The sequence below is a fragment of the Hyperoodon ampullatus genome (genome assembly GCF_949752795.1).
Source record: "Hyperoodon ampullatus genome assembly, chromosome: 10".
NCBI classification, from domain to species: domain Eukaryota; kingdom Metazoa; phylum Chordata; class Mammalia; order Artiodactyla; family Ziphiidae; genus Hyperoodon; species Hyperoodon ampullatus.
Genome location: NC_136923.1, coordinates 61791882 through 61808214, shown reverse-complemented (window position 1 = coordinate 61808214; position 16333 = coordinate 61791882). Strand labels below are relative to the sequence as shown.

Here is a 16333-nt window from a genome sequence, read left to right as displayed (position 1 = left end):
ATTCCATCCAAAAACAACAGAATATACTTTCTTCTCAAGTGCTCATGGAACATTCTTCAGGATAGATCATATCTTGGGTCACAAATCAAGCTTTGGTAAATTTAAGAAAATTGAAATCGTATCAAGTATCTTTTCCAACCACAACGCTATGAGACTGGTTATCAATTACAGGAAAAGATCTGTAAAAAATACAAACACATGGAGGCTAAACAATACACTACCAAATAACCAAGAGATCACTGAGGAAATCAAAGAATACCCAGAAACAAATGACAGTGAATACACGACGACCCACAACCAATGGGATGCAGCAAAAGCAGTTCTAAGAGGGAAGTTTATAGCAATACAGTCCTACCTCAAGAAACAAGAAAAGTCTCAAATAAACAGCCTAACCTTACACCTAAAGCAGTTAGAGAAAGAAGAATGAAAAAACCCAAAGTTAGCAGAAGGAAAGAAATCATAAAAATCAGGTCAGAGGGCCTCCCTGGTAGCGCAGTGGTTGAGGGTCCGCCTGTTGATGCAGGGGACATGGGTTCGTGCCCCGGTCTGGGAAGATCCCACATGCCACGGAGCGGCTAGGCCCGTGAGCCATGGCCGCTGAGCCTGCATGTCTGGAGCCTGTGCTCTGCAACGGGAGAGGCCACAACAGTGAGAGGCCCGCATACCGCCAAAAAAAAAAAAAAAAAAAAAAAGTCAGAAATAAATGAAAAAGAAATGAAGTAAACAATAGCAAAGATCAATAAAACTAAAAGCTAGTTCTTTGAGAAGATAAACAAAATTGATAAACCATTAGCCAGACTCTTCAAGAAAAAAAGGGAGAAGACTCAAATGAACAGAATTAGTAATGAAAAAAGAGAAGCAATAACTGACACTGCAGAAATACAAAGGATCATGAGAGACTACTACAAGTAACTGTATGCCACTAAAATGGACAACCTGGAAGAAATGGACAAATTCTTAGAAAAGCACAACCTTTGGAGACTGAACCAGGAAGAAATAGAAAGTATAAACACACCAATCACAAGCACTGAAATTGAAACTCTGATTAAAAATCTTCCAACAAACAAAAGCCCAGGGCCAGATGGCCTCACAGGCGAATTCTATCAAACATTTAGAGAAGAGCTAACACCTATCCCTTCTTAAACTCTTCCAAAGTGTAGCAAACTCATTCTACGAGGCCACCATCACCCTGATACCAAAACCACACAAAGATGTCACAAAGAAAGAAAACTACAGGCCAGTATCACTGATGAACATAGATGCTAAAATCCTCCACAGAATACTAGCAAACAGAATCCAACAGCACATTAAAAGGATCATATACCATGACCAAGTGGGGTTTATCCCAGGAATGCAAGGATTCCTCAATATATGCAAATCAATCAATGTGATACACCATATTAACAAATTGAAGGATAAAAACCATATGATCAATTCAGTAGATGCAGAAAAAGCTTTTGACAGAATTCAATACCCATTTGTGATAGAAAGCCTCCAGAAAGTAGGCATAGAAGGAACTTACCGCAACATAATAAAAGCCATATAAGACAAACCCACAGCCAACATTGTTCTCAATGGTGAAAAATTGAAACCATTTCCACTAAGATCAGGAAACAAGACAAGGTTGCCCACTCTCACCACTGTTATTCAACATAGTTTTGGAAGTTTTAGCCACAGCAATCAGAGAAGAAAAGGAAATAAAAGGAATCCAAATCGGAAAAGAAGAAGTAATACTGTCACTATTTGCAGATGACATACTATACATAGAGAATCCTAAAGACGTTACCAGAAAACTACTAGAGCTAATCAATGAATTTGATAAAGTAGCAGGATACAAAATGAATGCACAGAAATCTCTGGCATTCCTATACACTAATGATGAAAAATCTGAAAGAGAAATTAAGGAAACACTCCCATTTACCATTGCAACAAAAAGAAAAAAATACCTAGGAATAAACCTACCTAAGGAGACAAAAGACTTGTATGCAGAAAACTATAAGACACTGATGAAAGAAATTAAAGATGATACAAACAGATGGAGAGATATACCATGTTCTTGGATTGGAAGAATCAACATTGTGAAAATGACTGTCCTACCCAAAGCAATCTACAGATTCAATGCAATCCCTATCAAACTACCACTGGCATTTTTCACAGAAGTAAAACAAAAAATTTCACAATTTGTATGGAAACACAAAAGACCCCGAATAGCCAAAGCAATCCTGAGAAAGAAAAACAGGTGGATCAATCAGGGTCCCTGACTTCAGACTGTACTACAAAGCTACAGTAATCAAGACAGTATGGTGCTGGCACAAAAACAGAAGTATAGATCAATGGAACAGGATAGAAAGCCCAGAGATAAACCCACACACATATGGTCACCGTATACTTGATAAAGGAGGCAAAGAATATATAACGGAGAAGAGACAGCCCCTTCAATTAGTGGTGCTGGGAAAACTAGACAGCTACATTTAAAAGAATGCATTTAGAACACTCCCTAACACCATACACAAAAATAAACTCAAAATGGATTAAAGACCTAAATGTAAGGCCAGACACTATCAAACTCTTAGAAGAAAACATAGGCAGAACACTCTAACATAAATCACAGCAAGATCCTTTTTGACCCATCTTCTAGAGAAATGGAAGGAAAAACAAAAATAAATGGGACCTAATGCAACTTAAAAGCTTCTGTATAGCAAAGGAAACCATAAAGAAATGAAAAGATAACCCTTAGAATGGGAGAAAGTATTTGCAAATGAAGCAACTGACAACGGATTAATCTCCAAAATATACAGGCAGCTCATGCATCTCAATAGCAAAAACACAAACCACCCAATCAATAAATTGCCCAAAGACCTAAATAGACATTTCTCCAAAGAAGATATACAGATTGCCAACAAACACATGAAAGGATGTTCAACATCACTAATCATTAGAGACATGCAAATCAAAACTTCAATGAGGTATCACCTCCCACCAGTCAGAATGGCCATCATCAAAAAGTCTACAAACAATAAATGCTGGAGAGGGTGTAGAGAAAAGGGAACCCTCTTGCACTGTTGGTGGGAATGTAAATTGATACAGCCACTATTGGGAAGAGTATGGAGGTTCCTAAAAAAACTAAAAATAGAACTACCATACGACCCAGCAATCCCACTTTGGGCATATACCCTGAGAAAACCATAATTCAAAAAGAGTTATGGGGCTTCCCTGGTGGTGCAGTGGTTGGGGGTCTGCCTACAGATGCAGGGGACGCGGGTTTGTGCCCCAGTCTGGGAGGATCCCATGTGCTGTGGAGCGGCTGGGCCCGTGGGCCATGGCTGCCGGGCCTGCGCGTCCGGAGCCTGTGCTCCGCAGCAGGAAGGGCCACAGTGGTGAGAGGCCCGCGTACCGCAAAAAAAAAAAAAAAAAAAAAAAAAGAGTCATGTACCACAATGTTCACTGCAGCACTGTTTACAATAGCCAGAACATGGAAGCAACCTACGTGTCCATCAACAGATGAATGGATAAGATGTGGCACATATATACAATGGAATATTACTCAGCCATAAAGAGAAACGAAATTGAGTTATTTGTAGTGAGGTGGATGGACCTAGAGTCTGTCATACAGAGTGAAGTAAGTCAGAAAGAGAAAAACAAATACCGTATGCTAAAACATACATATGGAATCTACAAAAAAACTGGTTCTGATTAACCTAGGGGCAGGATAGGAATAAAGTCACAGACGCAGAGAATGGACTTGAGTACACAGGGAAGGATAAGGGTAAGATGGGACGAAGTGAGAGAGGACATTTGACATATATACACTACCAAATGTAAAATAGATAGCTAGTGGGAAGCAGCCGCATAGCACAGGGAGATCAGCTCGGTGCTTTGTGACCACCTAGAGGGGTGGGATAGGGAGGGTGGGAGGGAGACACAAGAGGGAGGGGATATGGGGATATATGTATATGTATAGCTGATTCACTTTGTTATACAGCAGAAACTAAGACAACATTTTAAAGCAATTATACTCCAATAAAGATGTTAAAAAAAACAACAGAAAAGAACAGTGTCCTTACATTTTAGGAACCCCCCATCTCCTTCAGCTCTCCGGGTCCTCATTTTTTTTTTTTTTTTTTTTTTTTTTTGCGATACGCGGGCCACTCACTGTTGTGGCCTCTCCCGTTGCGGAGCACAGGCTCCGGACGCACAGGCTCAGCAGCCATGGCTCACGGGCCCAGCCGCTCTGCGGCTTGTGGGATCTTCCCGGACCAGGGCACGAACCCGTGTCCCCTGCATCGGCAGGCGGACTCTCAACCACTGCGCCACCAGGGAAGCCCCAGGTCCTCATTTTGCATGTAGTTCAGATGAGTTCAGTCTGAGGCGTTTGCTGTGGTTACTCACCTCCTTCTCTGCTTTCAGTTAACAGCCAGGTCCTTGCCCGCTGTGCAGTCGGATGAGAGACTCCAGCCTCTGCTCAACCACCTCAGGTAATACAAAGGCCCAGCCTGTCAAACTTGTAAATCCACCTGCATTACAGTGGTTAAAGCCTCTTCGATGTTTAAAAACTTTACAAAGCCTTTCTTTTTTCTGTAATTCTGTGATTTAAGTTGAAGTTCCTAGTGCAATGTGCTTGTTACCCTTGACTTCAGGGTACTATAGAAAGTTCTTTTAATTCTATAAAAGTATGTAGAACTGGTTGATAAGTTGAAGTTAAAATGAGTAGTGATGGCTGAGTTCAGAAAGATCTCAACGGAATGAGCTATTTGCTTAACTGCGAGGCTGAGACAAACTATGGGAACCTGCACATATTTTGTTGGGGGTAGTTGAAATAAGTTATATTTGTTTTCTAAATACAAAAATAATTTATCCTCATTATTTAAAAAACAAACTTTGAAAATACAGGAAAGATGGAGGAAAAACCTATCATCACTATTCAGAAATAATACTGCTTTCCTCTGTGCTGTTTTAAAACTCAGTGTTGTAATTATACTTTTATATAATTCACTATTTTTTTTCATTTTTTCTGTTACTAAAATCTCTCCACAAACATAGTTTTTCATGATTATATGATATTTTCTTGTATGGGTGTCCTATAGTATATTTATCATTCTTTGGGGAGCATTTAGACCATTTTTCATTCTTTTCACTAGTGTAAAAAGTGCGGTATGTAAATCTTTATCTGTAGTTTTGATTGTTTCCTTAGCATGGGTTTTCAGAAGTGGAATTTGTGAAAGCATATGAACCCTTTTAAAGATTTAAGTATATTTATTTCTTTTTCAAAAACCTTATTCTACTTGTATTTTCATATAAGATCCCCCATGTTGCTGTACTCTGAACAAGAAGGGACAGCTAAAACAGTTGCTAATTTAATAGGTTTACCATAAAGATACTGTTGGTATCATGTACTTTGCACTGCTTATTATTAAGAATGATTTTAAATCATTTTATTATCCATTTTTTTGAGGTGGGATTAACTATCTGTATCTTCGCCTATTTACTGATAGCATCTTTTGATTATTTGATCTTATGTACTTTAGATATAAAGGATAGTGACTCTTTGTTATATTTGTTACAAACGTTTTTTTTTTCTGAAAGTTTTTTATTATGTTGCATTATCCAACATACCTACATTTTCAAGTTTTATGCAGCCAAGCACCTTCAGTGTTTTTCTCTATGGTTTCTTTTTATTTTTTTGAAAGCTAGAAGGCTACTGCTCCTTCAGAAATTGGCATGGACGTTAATTTCCAGTGTCTTTCATTGTTCTTCATTTTCCTCCTCCCCTGCCTCCCTGCTCCCTCTTTTCCTCCTCTCCTGTCCTCCTCTCCAGCTGGGGACGGTGGGGTCCAGACTAACACTTCACGAGGGACTGAGTAGCATGAATACTGTACAGAGTTGTTAAATTTCGGAGAGCTCTGTGTTAGTGAGTCACTCCCCTGCCCCCCTCTCCTCCCAATCCCAGCCTGAGCAGCTCCTTCTGGTGGCCTCTTATCTTTGCCCGATTTGCCTTCTATATTTCACATCACTGCTGCAGTGATTATATTATTCCTCGGTTTAAAAGCATTCCGTCTCCTGAATTTCCCCCGGGATGATGTGAGAACTTCTCAGCCTGGCAGATGAGGTCCTTCTGGAAGGAGCTGGCCTGGCTCTTTGGACTTTCTGTCAGTACTGACACCCTGACTTCTCCTGCCAGCAGGTGCCCTGAAGCTCCTCCAGTGTGACATGGCCTTGCTCTCCTCAGTGCCCTTGCAGATAATTTCATCCTGCCCGGAATGTTCTTTCCCCCTTCCTCCACCTCTGTGACTTGACTAATGGTTGCTTGTTCTTGTTCGCCTCCTCTGATGAGCTCTCCCTGACCACTTAGTTCTCACCCTCCCTCCCCTGCCCCATCTCCCTCTCAGGTGTTTATTTGTGTTCCTGTAATACTGCACGGCTCCCCAGGTTACAGAACCTGTAATATTGTAATCGCTTGTTTCCTTGCCTGATTTCTCCATTAGAGTATGAGCTGCTCCAGAGCTGCAAAGTGCTTTTCATGATAGGTCTTCATTATGTGTTTTGTTGAATGAATGAATACGTGTTATACCAGTGAAATTTTGTTGGTTTTTTTCTGCATAAAGTTTTTATAATTTATAATAATCATATTGTTAACAGTTCTTTCCCCTGTAAAACCATTGAGTCAGAAGACATAGACCTAAAGGGCTGGATCTCACATCTCGTCAGTGCTTGATTCTGTGAGATAATGATGGATTCTCCTTCCTCCACCCCAGTGCGGTCATTGTCAACTAGAGTTTAGATTAACTACTGACACGTCTTCTTGAGTCCTTGAAACTTGCACAAACTGTACATTCATTTAGGGCTTTCATTCTCTGTGGAAGTCACTTGTGGCTGTTTGCTAAGCAACCAGGGCTAGATGCTACATGTAATATGCACCAACTGATGTTGCTTCTTTTATTATTATTAAACCAAATGGTTTCTTGTTTTATTACCATGTCAGAGACATCTGTATGTAGGGTGGCAGCTGATGTGCATAGTTGGACACTGCCTGTTACAAAAAGTAACCTTGTGGAAAGCCTTTCAAGTGTATTGAATTGTCTCTTGGCTGTCTAAATGTAATGTTTTTCTTTTACCTTCCTTTTGCTTAGGTCAAAATAGGAAAGAATACTGTTTGGCTTGAAAGATGCTAATGATAATCTTGTTAGGAAAAAATAATCATCATTGATTTGCATGAACTGTATAGTTTAAATATAACCTAGAAAGGGTGGTGGACATTAGGAGGTTGAAACTGAAATCATTATTAGGTCTAATTTTGTTTAGTGCCTCTAATGATCAAAGAGGAATGATGAGTAGTGTTTTAATTAAGTTTGTCAATAAAACTAATTTGGGAGATGATACCAATATCTGCAAAAATTGAAGTAGCAATACAGAGAAATTCTCAAGTCATTTTACAGGACTTAGACATTCAAAGAGAATTAGTATAACACTTTGCCAACCTAATAATTTAGTATATTGCTTAACAATATATATCATTCTGAGAATGTAGAAGTGATGCATCCAGATTTTCTTAGTTGAACCTAGTTATATAGTTAAAAGCTAAATTAACCACAGAAAGCATTTTGCTTCAATCTCTTATGGAAATGCAAGCTATTTGTTAGTAGCATCCATCAGTAACTGAGCACCTATTATGTGCCGGGGATTAAAAAAAAAAAGACAATTTCTGTTCTCAAGGAATTTACAGTTTTGATTTCATTTGAGAGATAGGCACTTAAACACGTTACAACATTTGTAAACCTTTTGAATGGAATTAAACACAAAGTACATTTCCTTAAGTGATGAGGTCATGAAGTGGTTGTTTGGATTCCACACCCCCTAGCACAGTGGTGGCTCACAGTGGCTGCTCAGATTGGACTGAACTTTGGTCTCACTTCGGGGAGGATGTTGTCAGTGACCATGAAGGAGAGTAAAGGAGGAAAAGGGGGTGAATTGGACTGCTGGGATCGTAGGTTCAGTGGGTTAAGACATTTTAAAGTTGAGATGCTGGTGGAGCATATGGGGGGTGTTTAGTAAGTAGCTGAATATAGACCTGCAGTTTGAGAGCAAGGTTTATAGAGAGACGTTTGCTAATCTCCACTATATAGGGGTGGTTAAAATCAGGGGGATGGATGGTTGAGATCACTCAGGGAGAGAATATAGAGTGATAAGAAAAGGGGAAATAGCCCTGAATAGAACCCATAGAAGTTAGTGTTTAAGTGACCTTTGATGGGCAGTGATGGAGGGAGGAGATGAGTTAAAAGGGAAGCCAGTAAAGACACCAGGGAGGAATCTCAAGTGAAACAGGAGCACAGCAAGGTGTGGTGGCATCAACAATGCTAAGGGAAAGCTTTCAGAAAGGTGAACACTGTTAAATGCATAGGGAAGTCAGGTCAGAATCTCCTCACGTCAGTTGGATTAGGTGCATGGGAGCCACGGGTGGCTCAGCCCCTGCCTTGCAGTGGTACAGATGCAAGTCTATCCCTGGGGTGGGGGTCGAGGAGGAAATGCGGAACGAGGATGTGGGCATACGGGGAGTGTAGACTGCTCTTGGCAGAGCGAGGAGGAAAGGGGACTGTACCCATGAGTTTCATGATTGAAGCAAGTGTTTCATTTTTCCCCGAAGGCTGGAAAGATGAGCAATGTTTGTCGGTCAGGGAGAAACGAGGTTTATGGGAATAAGAGGAAGTAATTGAAGGGGCAAATATTTAGAAGAGGGAGGAGGACATGGGACCAAGAAATCAAACTGGCTAGTTTACAAAGTACTGTCCAAACTGGCTTTTTAGTTCATACTCAGAACACCCCAGTGAGGATGGTAGACGGTTGTTTGTCATTATCCCTATTTTAAAGTTTAGTGGTGGAGCCTCAGGAAGTTCATGTTAAATTCAGAAATGCCAGAGAGAATTTGTGTAAATCATAATTTCTGCTCTCCTCAAGTCACATATCATTATATACATCATCTAATGAGTCCACATCTCAGGGTGACCTTACACATCCTCACACATCACTGCATTTTCTAGGGTGAATTATGTCATGTACTGATATTCTAACTTGGAGATATATAAAGGCCTTGGGATATGTTCCTGTAAATGTAGAAGTTTATTGTGTATAAGTGTCTTTGCTACCCTAATGTTGGTACCTGTGGGATAATATTTATAAAAATGTATTAGACTACCAAGGGTGTTTATGTTAAAGATTGTTATTTTTATTTATTGTATTATTTACAAATGCTAGGTGTAAATAGGTGAGACTGCAGAAGAAAACTTGTCGCCCACAATCTACATGTGATTACTTGGATATGATTTTTTTTTCCTTAAAAATAATGCCTTTCCCCACAGTGTGTCTTCCTCCTTCACCTCTCCACCTCAAGATATGAAGTGAATATTGTTCTCATTTAATATTTTGCCAATAAATTTAATGATTTTCCAATTCTTTAATTAAAAATTAAAGAATAATTTCAAAACCATGTATTTGTTACACTATTTTTCCTAATTTTATTAGCATATTTCAACCTAAGAATAAGACAGAAATCAAGTATAGATAAGAGAAGCTAGCAAAGGGAAGCATTACCTGTAGTAAATACTTGAACTGTATCACATGGATTAACTTGTAATGCATCCTGAATTTCTAAGCAGATGTTTATATTGACCTTTATTTGAAAATCATTTAAAATAATGAAAGCATCTTCCTTCAGTTGGTTTTTTTTTCCTTCAGTTGGTATTATTACCAACAATTATTTTGTAAATTTTTTTTCTTAATGCAGTACATTCTATTCATTCCTCCGAAGAATATGCTGACACAGATTTTATATCAGAAATGCAATCTCTGTAAGAAAGCTTTTCCCAATATCCATGGTGGTACAGTACCCAGTGTTTTCTTTTTGAATTAGTTCTCATTTTGAAATCAGAAAATTGTTGGGCGTTCATGTGTTAGGAAGGGTTTGGTAGATCAGGATGCCCACCAGGTGAGGGCTGAAGTGAGACCCTCATTAACGTGGTCCACGGGCTCCAGCTGTTCGTCAGCTCTTCCTCATCACCTGTTCCTAAGCTTTGGCATTAACTTGACTATATTTATTTCCTTTTCTACATGCAGCAACATAAGCTTTTAGCTCAGTGATTATTGTGAAGATGTTTCAGGTGCCTTGTAAGATATTAATAAATTAGAAAGAATGTGTTCTTTCCCATTATTTATGGTCTTTGAGTTATTTTTTTTTTCACCTTTGTATTGAAAATGTTTATGCCTTTTTAGAGATGTACTTTGTCAAGAGTGAGCATTTTATTAAAATCCTCCCATTGTGTTAAGGGCACTATAATGGATACTTTGTGTACAAAGATGCTAAGAGATGTGGTCCCTCAGCTCAAGATGTTTATATGCTAACAGGGAAAGAAGACCAATCTATACACACTCACACACACACACACACACACACACACACACACATGCGTGTGCGTGCGCATGTGCGGCTGTACTGGAATAGTTGCTGCAGCTTAATCGAGCAGAGGAAAGAGAGAGGTGTATGTGGCTTATGTTACAAATTTTATTTCATTTAATGTTTTTTGATAAAATTTATAGTCACACTATATAAAATTTGGAAAAATAGAAGAAACAAATCCTGCTTCACTAATATAACCACTGCTAGGCTTTTGTTGTAATCTCTTTATATTTTTACGCAATAATAATTGAAATGGTTAAACTTAAAAAATTTTTTTTTCACTTAGTATGTCATACCCATGTAGTAAAGTAGAAGATTACTTTTCATGGCTCCATTTTTAAGTGACTTATAGTATTCAATTGAGGATAGATATATCTATCTTAACCATTCCCATTTTACTGGGTATTCAGGCTTTTTTTGGTTGAATAAAGCTGTGAAGAACAATTACAGAGTGTTAGCAGCTTCTTTGTGGCCAGGTGAGGTCCACTGGGGGGAAGATATGCTGTGATGACTGCATTAAGAGGGATTGCAGCGGAGATGTTTCCCAGGAGACGGAGATAGGACAGAGAGCAGCAGCAGCCTAGGTGGCTTACAGCTTTACAGGGACAAGAGAGGCGAGAAGTAGCCACGTCCTTAGCAAGTGAACCAGTGACTTGAAGAAGACAGAATTCAGGATGCTGAATTTTAAACCTTATTAGTGTCTCTAGATTAGAAAATTTTGTTGTAGCCATAACAAATTACCACAAATTGAATGGATTAAAGCAGCACTCATTTTTATCATACGGTCCTGTAGGTCAGAAATCCCACATGGGCCTCCCGCAGCTAAAATCAAGATGCCAGCAGGGCTGTGGCTGTTGCTGGAAGCTCTGGGGCAGAGTGTGCTGCTAAAGCTTATGCGTGTTGCTGGCTGAGTGCAGTTCCTTGTGGTGGCAGGACTGAGATCCCCATTTCCTGGCAGGCTGTCAGCCAGGGGCCCACATTCCTTCCTTTGCTTTCCCTGAGCTCCAGAGGCCTCTTTCTGGTCCTTGCGTGTGGTCCCGTCTCCGAGCCGGCAGCAGTGCATCAGTCCTTCTCATGTGTCAGAACTGACTTCTGCGACTGCATCTCTGCCCCCACCCTGAGAAAGCTTTCTGCTTTTACAGTCTATGTAGTTACATTGCCCACATGTATACCCAGGATAATTGCCCCATCTCAAGGTCCTTAATTTTAATGACATCTGCAGAGTCCTTTTTCCCACATAACCTAACATATTCATGAGTGAACATCTTTGGAGGACCATTGATCTGCCTATTAATGTGAGGGTTTTCTCTTGGGAGGTTGAAAACAGCTTTTAACATCACTTTTCATCAGTTTTACAAGTAAGCCACCACTCTTAATTTATATACAATACTAAATTTCCCTGGGGTTTTTAGTTACGTCACTTTGTTAGCTTAACATGTTTTAAAGTTAAGAAAGGGTTAACAATGAGTTTTACAGAAATATAAAGTACTGATTTTCTTTTCAGTGATATAGAAAGAAGATAGGAAAGTCTTTCCTGTCTCTTCAACTGGCCATCTTGCCAAGGCAAATAGATACCTTTGTAAACAGCAGACTTTGTAATGAGGTTGTATGTAGTGGCTGTGACTTGTGGAGGTAAATACATGGTCACAAACCTTTATTCTAAGAGTTTGTTTTATTTATTATTAATTTAACACATATTACGGGAGCTACTTGGTGCCAGGCATGGTGTTAGGTTCTAGGGATACATGTTTATTTCTGCTCTTATAGGACTCAGTGTTGCTCAGAAAAGAGAGAATCTTAAAATAATTATAGTAAATTATGATGGCTGTTAGCATAGTAGAGGTACCTGATTCTGTGGGGCACACAGCATCATGGAAATCACAGTAGAGGGACATGATTCTGTGGCACACAACCTTGCACGTCACAGTGTTCTTGCAGCTTGTTCCCAAGTAGAAATGTCAGATTTCTGTTGGCCCTCTGACTCCAAAGTTTCTTAGGGATTTATGGATTGTGGATGCTGTCAGTCTTCCTGGAAAGCAAAGTTTATGATTGTTTATATTTTTCAAGTAGTTTCATTGTCTGTAGTTTTAAAATTTCATATTCTTCACTCTTTGGATTTCTTTAAAATATTGTTCTCTAGTTAAGTAATAAAGAAAATTAGTTATTTTACACTGTGTTAGGCATAAAGCACTTACAAGGTACAAAATGATGACTATGCTATGGGAAACAATTTTCTTAAAAAGCCTGATAAAGCATTGTGGTAGTTACTGTAATATATTAGCAGCGAAAAAGTAATTTGTGTAGTGCTGTGCTGTAGAACTTTCTGTGGTGATGGAAATGTTCTGTACCTGTGCCGTCAACCCAGCAGCCAGCAGCTGCTTATGGCTGTTGAGTGCTTGAAGTATGGCTAGTGTGACTGAAGAACGCAGGTTGTAATTTTATTTTAATTAATTTAAATTTAAGTAGCTGTTGTAGCTAATGGTTATTGGATTGGACAGCACAGTTCTCTGTCATATTTGAAATATGTTTACATAGTCATATATTTTTTAAAGTATAAAAATGGTTTCTAGATTAATGGATTTGGAGTTCCAAGTCTGAGGTGGCTGTGGACGTAGTTCTAAGGGCTTGCGGCCACTGAGGGGTCTGAGGTCCCTGAGCCGCAGCAGCCCTGTGCTTCCAGGTGTGGGCGTGCCCTCCTTGCCCCCGAGCCACCCACCTGTGCAGGTGTTGCAGGAGGTCTAGTGCTCACGCTGCCCAGCTGGTGAGCTGGGGTTCTGTCCTGGGTCTTTCTGAGCCACCCGGTGCCACTTGGAAATCTTGTGAGTCTAAATGTTTGGTGAACCTAAGAAGACCCCCTGGCAACCAGGCACAATTCACAGTAAAAACAAAACACTTAATAGATTGGGCTGCGGACAGACAGACAGCCCAGACTCACTGAAGGTGTAGCGCCCTCTCAGTTGTTTGTAACTACTGTTTCGAAAGTAGTTCTAAAAAGATAACATTGATACAAAGGGAATAAAAAGCCCATTTTTAATTGAGCTGCTGTGGTCCTTGGTGGACGGCGTACATACTGTCCACAGGAGGCCACTGGGGACCTTGGTCACATGATGTAACTGTGTCCTCTCAGCCTCACAAAAGGCTGCTTCTGGTCACCCAGCTCACACTCACCCCCAGGGCCTCTGTGCTGTCACCTGCTCTGTTTTCCTCACAGCAGCGTCACTGGCTGAAATGGTCATTTTTATGTGTTCATTTGTTTTTTGGTGTGTGTTTGTCTGCAGTGTAAGCTCCATGAGAGCAAGGCATCCTTCCTTCTGTTTACCTCTCTCCCTGTTGCTGTAACAGGGGCTGGACCTCAGGAAGACTCCTGAATGAGCCAGTGCTGGGAGAGAACACTTTTAGTTTTTAAAATTTTACCTCTCATTTAGGTTTTTTAAGCTACTAAATGTTGAGACTGGATGAGATGGTATAATAGTTTGGACAAAATGTTGGTGCATTTTCTGTCATTTCCAAGGCAAAGCTTTGGTAATGAAACACTCTTTATACATTGTAGAAATTCAACACTGGTTTTGCCTTTTGTTTTGGGACTTGGGACCGTTTCTCCTGGAATCAGGAGCTAACCGAAGAGAGTCCTTTCTGTTTCTCTATGTGACCTCAGAAGGACCCCGTTTCTTTCTGCCCAGTGACCTATCCAAATGTTGAAGACTGTATTTAAAAACACAAGAAAACCAAAGCTATTATGAACCTTGCTGTTTTGATTTATGAAACGAAGACCTTAACGTGATGAGCCATTGTTAATGGCTGTGCAAGAGTGACAGAGTGTGTAGGAAAAGTGTGTGACATGATCTCTGGATGTGACTTGTAATAATAATCCTCATTAGCTCTCCCCTTCTTCTCCCCTCCCTTCCAAACCTCCATCAAACCCCCACCTTCATGTCCCTGGTTCTCTCTATTATTAGGGAACAAGTGTGAGGGGGCATTGTCGGGTGCTATAGACCTGTGATAGCGCATTTCAGAAGCATCCCGCCCTCTGTACATTGTGGGGAAATGAGACGATGACCGTCAATTTAATGTCTTAGTTCTCCTGTGTGTTAGAACTTTATTTCACGCCTACCCCACCCTCAACGCCATCAACTTTTCAGTACCAATCTCTCAGGCAACATTTCTTTATTGCAATCATTTGACTATCCTGGGTCAAAGCCAAGTCAAAACAGCCTCTACTTAGGGGTCATTATATTCCCAGAATATGCTAAGAATGGAAAAGGAGTATAAAAAACATACTCATGAAAATAGAGATCTTTGTTGGGGGCTTTAAGTGTGTATGGTGCAAACATCTATGTAGCACTGTAGTGTGACTATCTTATAGGGATGTATGTGTATATTTTACATTTTAAATCAATTTTATTGAGGTATAATTTACATACAGTGAAATGCACTCATATTTTAAGGGTGCAATTCCATGATTTTTGACAATTGTGAGGTACAGATGTTTTTTTTTTTTCTTTCGGTATGCGGGCCTCTCAGTGTTGTGGCCTCTCCCATTGCGGAGCACAGGCTCCGGACGCGCAGGCTCAGCAGCCATGGCTCACGGGCCTAGCCGCTCCGCAGCATGTGGGATCTTCACGGACCAGGGTAAGAACCCGTGTCCCCTGCATCGACAGGCGGACTCTCAACCACTGTGCCACCAGGGAAGCCCCAGGTACAGATATTTTTTATAGAAAAATGAGGTGCAACTTTCAACTCTCTTGCAGTTCATTGGACTGTTGCAGCTTAGAAATGGGAATAAATAGAATAATATGGACCATATGGGAAAAGATGAGGCCAACCTAAAACAAAGAAGAGTAGTGATTGTGCTGTTTGTAGTTCTCACCTGATGTGGAAACCCATATGAGCTTGTTTTTTTATTGTGTATGTGCACCTCTTGAAATCATACAGCTTCTCTCAATTGTAGGGAAATACAGATCATTATCCTATGTATCGTCTGATGGTAGTTTTTCAGAGAGAATTTTTTTTACGCAAAATTGAGTAAAATTCATGCTTGTGGAAAAATAATTTATATTCAATTTATAACAGAATTTTATTGATTGTGTTCTCGTTTGGAGTAACTGCAGGGAAAATTACTTGGGCTAACACAAGTGGGATACCATTTACTAGGGATTTAGCTGTAGAAAGAAATTCATTTCAATTTCAGTGGTGACAGCTATTGAGTGAATTTTCCTGTGATATCCTCACAGCAGGAAGTGATATATTGTAACTGTGGTTCCCTGATTTCCTACACACCCAAGAAATCCAAACTGCAGGGATTGTGCTTTCTAGATGTCTGAATAGCCTAGCTTATGTGGTCAGAGTATTTTTTTTTTAACATCCAAAGTAGGTAAAATTGTGATTGCAAAAGTGGATATTATGGGTGATGTTCAAAACCTTTGTTTCCTCTTTTTGAAATTGTTTTTCCATTTGTGCTATGATTACACCTGACTTCATGTGAAACGGTTGTATTGGGACTTGGTATACTTTTATAGAATGATGTAGGAAATCACAGTTCATTTTGAAAGATGTATTAGCTTACTTTTTAATTTAAACAAAGAAATATGTTTCCTTGATGCAGGGATCAGTTTTGATTACTCGTGATGCTTTCTTCACTGCTTTTTTATTTGATATCAGTTTTTAAAATATGATAAACTATAGCTGCCAGATAGAAAGGAGTAAATAGGGTTAACCTCTTTCAAGAGTACTGGGGAATAGTTGACGAAGAAAGGAAATGTGTTTTCTGTGTTACTATTTTATGAACCTCAGAGGCTGTTTGTTGGTGGGGAGGGAGGGTGTAGAGGTGCTCCCTGAGGATGGGAGGCGGGTTCTGTCTGGCCTAGCCCAGGGTCCTGCTGTCTTCCGGAC

At 39.9% G+C, this 16333-nt stretch overlaps 1 protein-coding gene across 1 annotated transcript in view; it reads left to right on the top strand.

Moving 5' to 3' along the window:
- Positions 1 to 16333, top strand: part of PRIM2 (DNA primase subunit 2) — a gene marked incomplete at its 3' end in the record, with an annotated part of 212601 nt that overhangs the window by 95800 nt on the left and 100468 nt on the right. The window contains exon 8 of the mRNA XM_079712747.1: positions 4408 to 4475. Coding sequence (XP_079568873.1) covers positions 4408 to 4475 — 68 coding nt within the window. The remainder of the gene's footprint in view (positions 1 to 4407; positions 4476 to 16333) is intronic.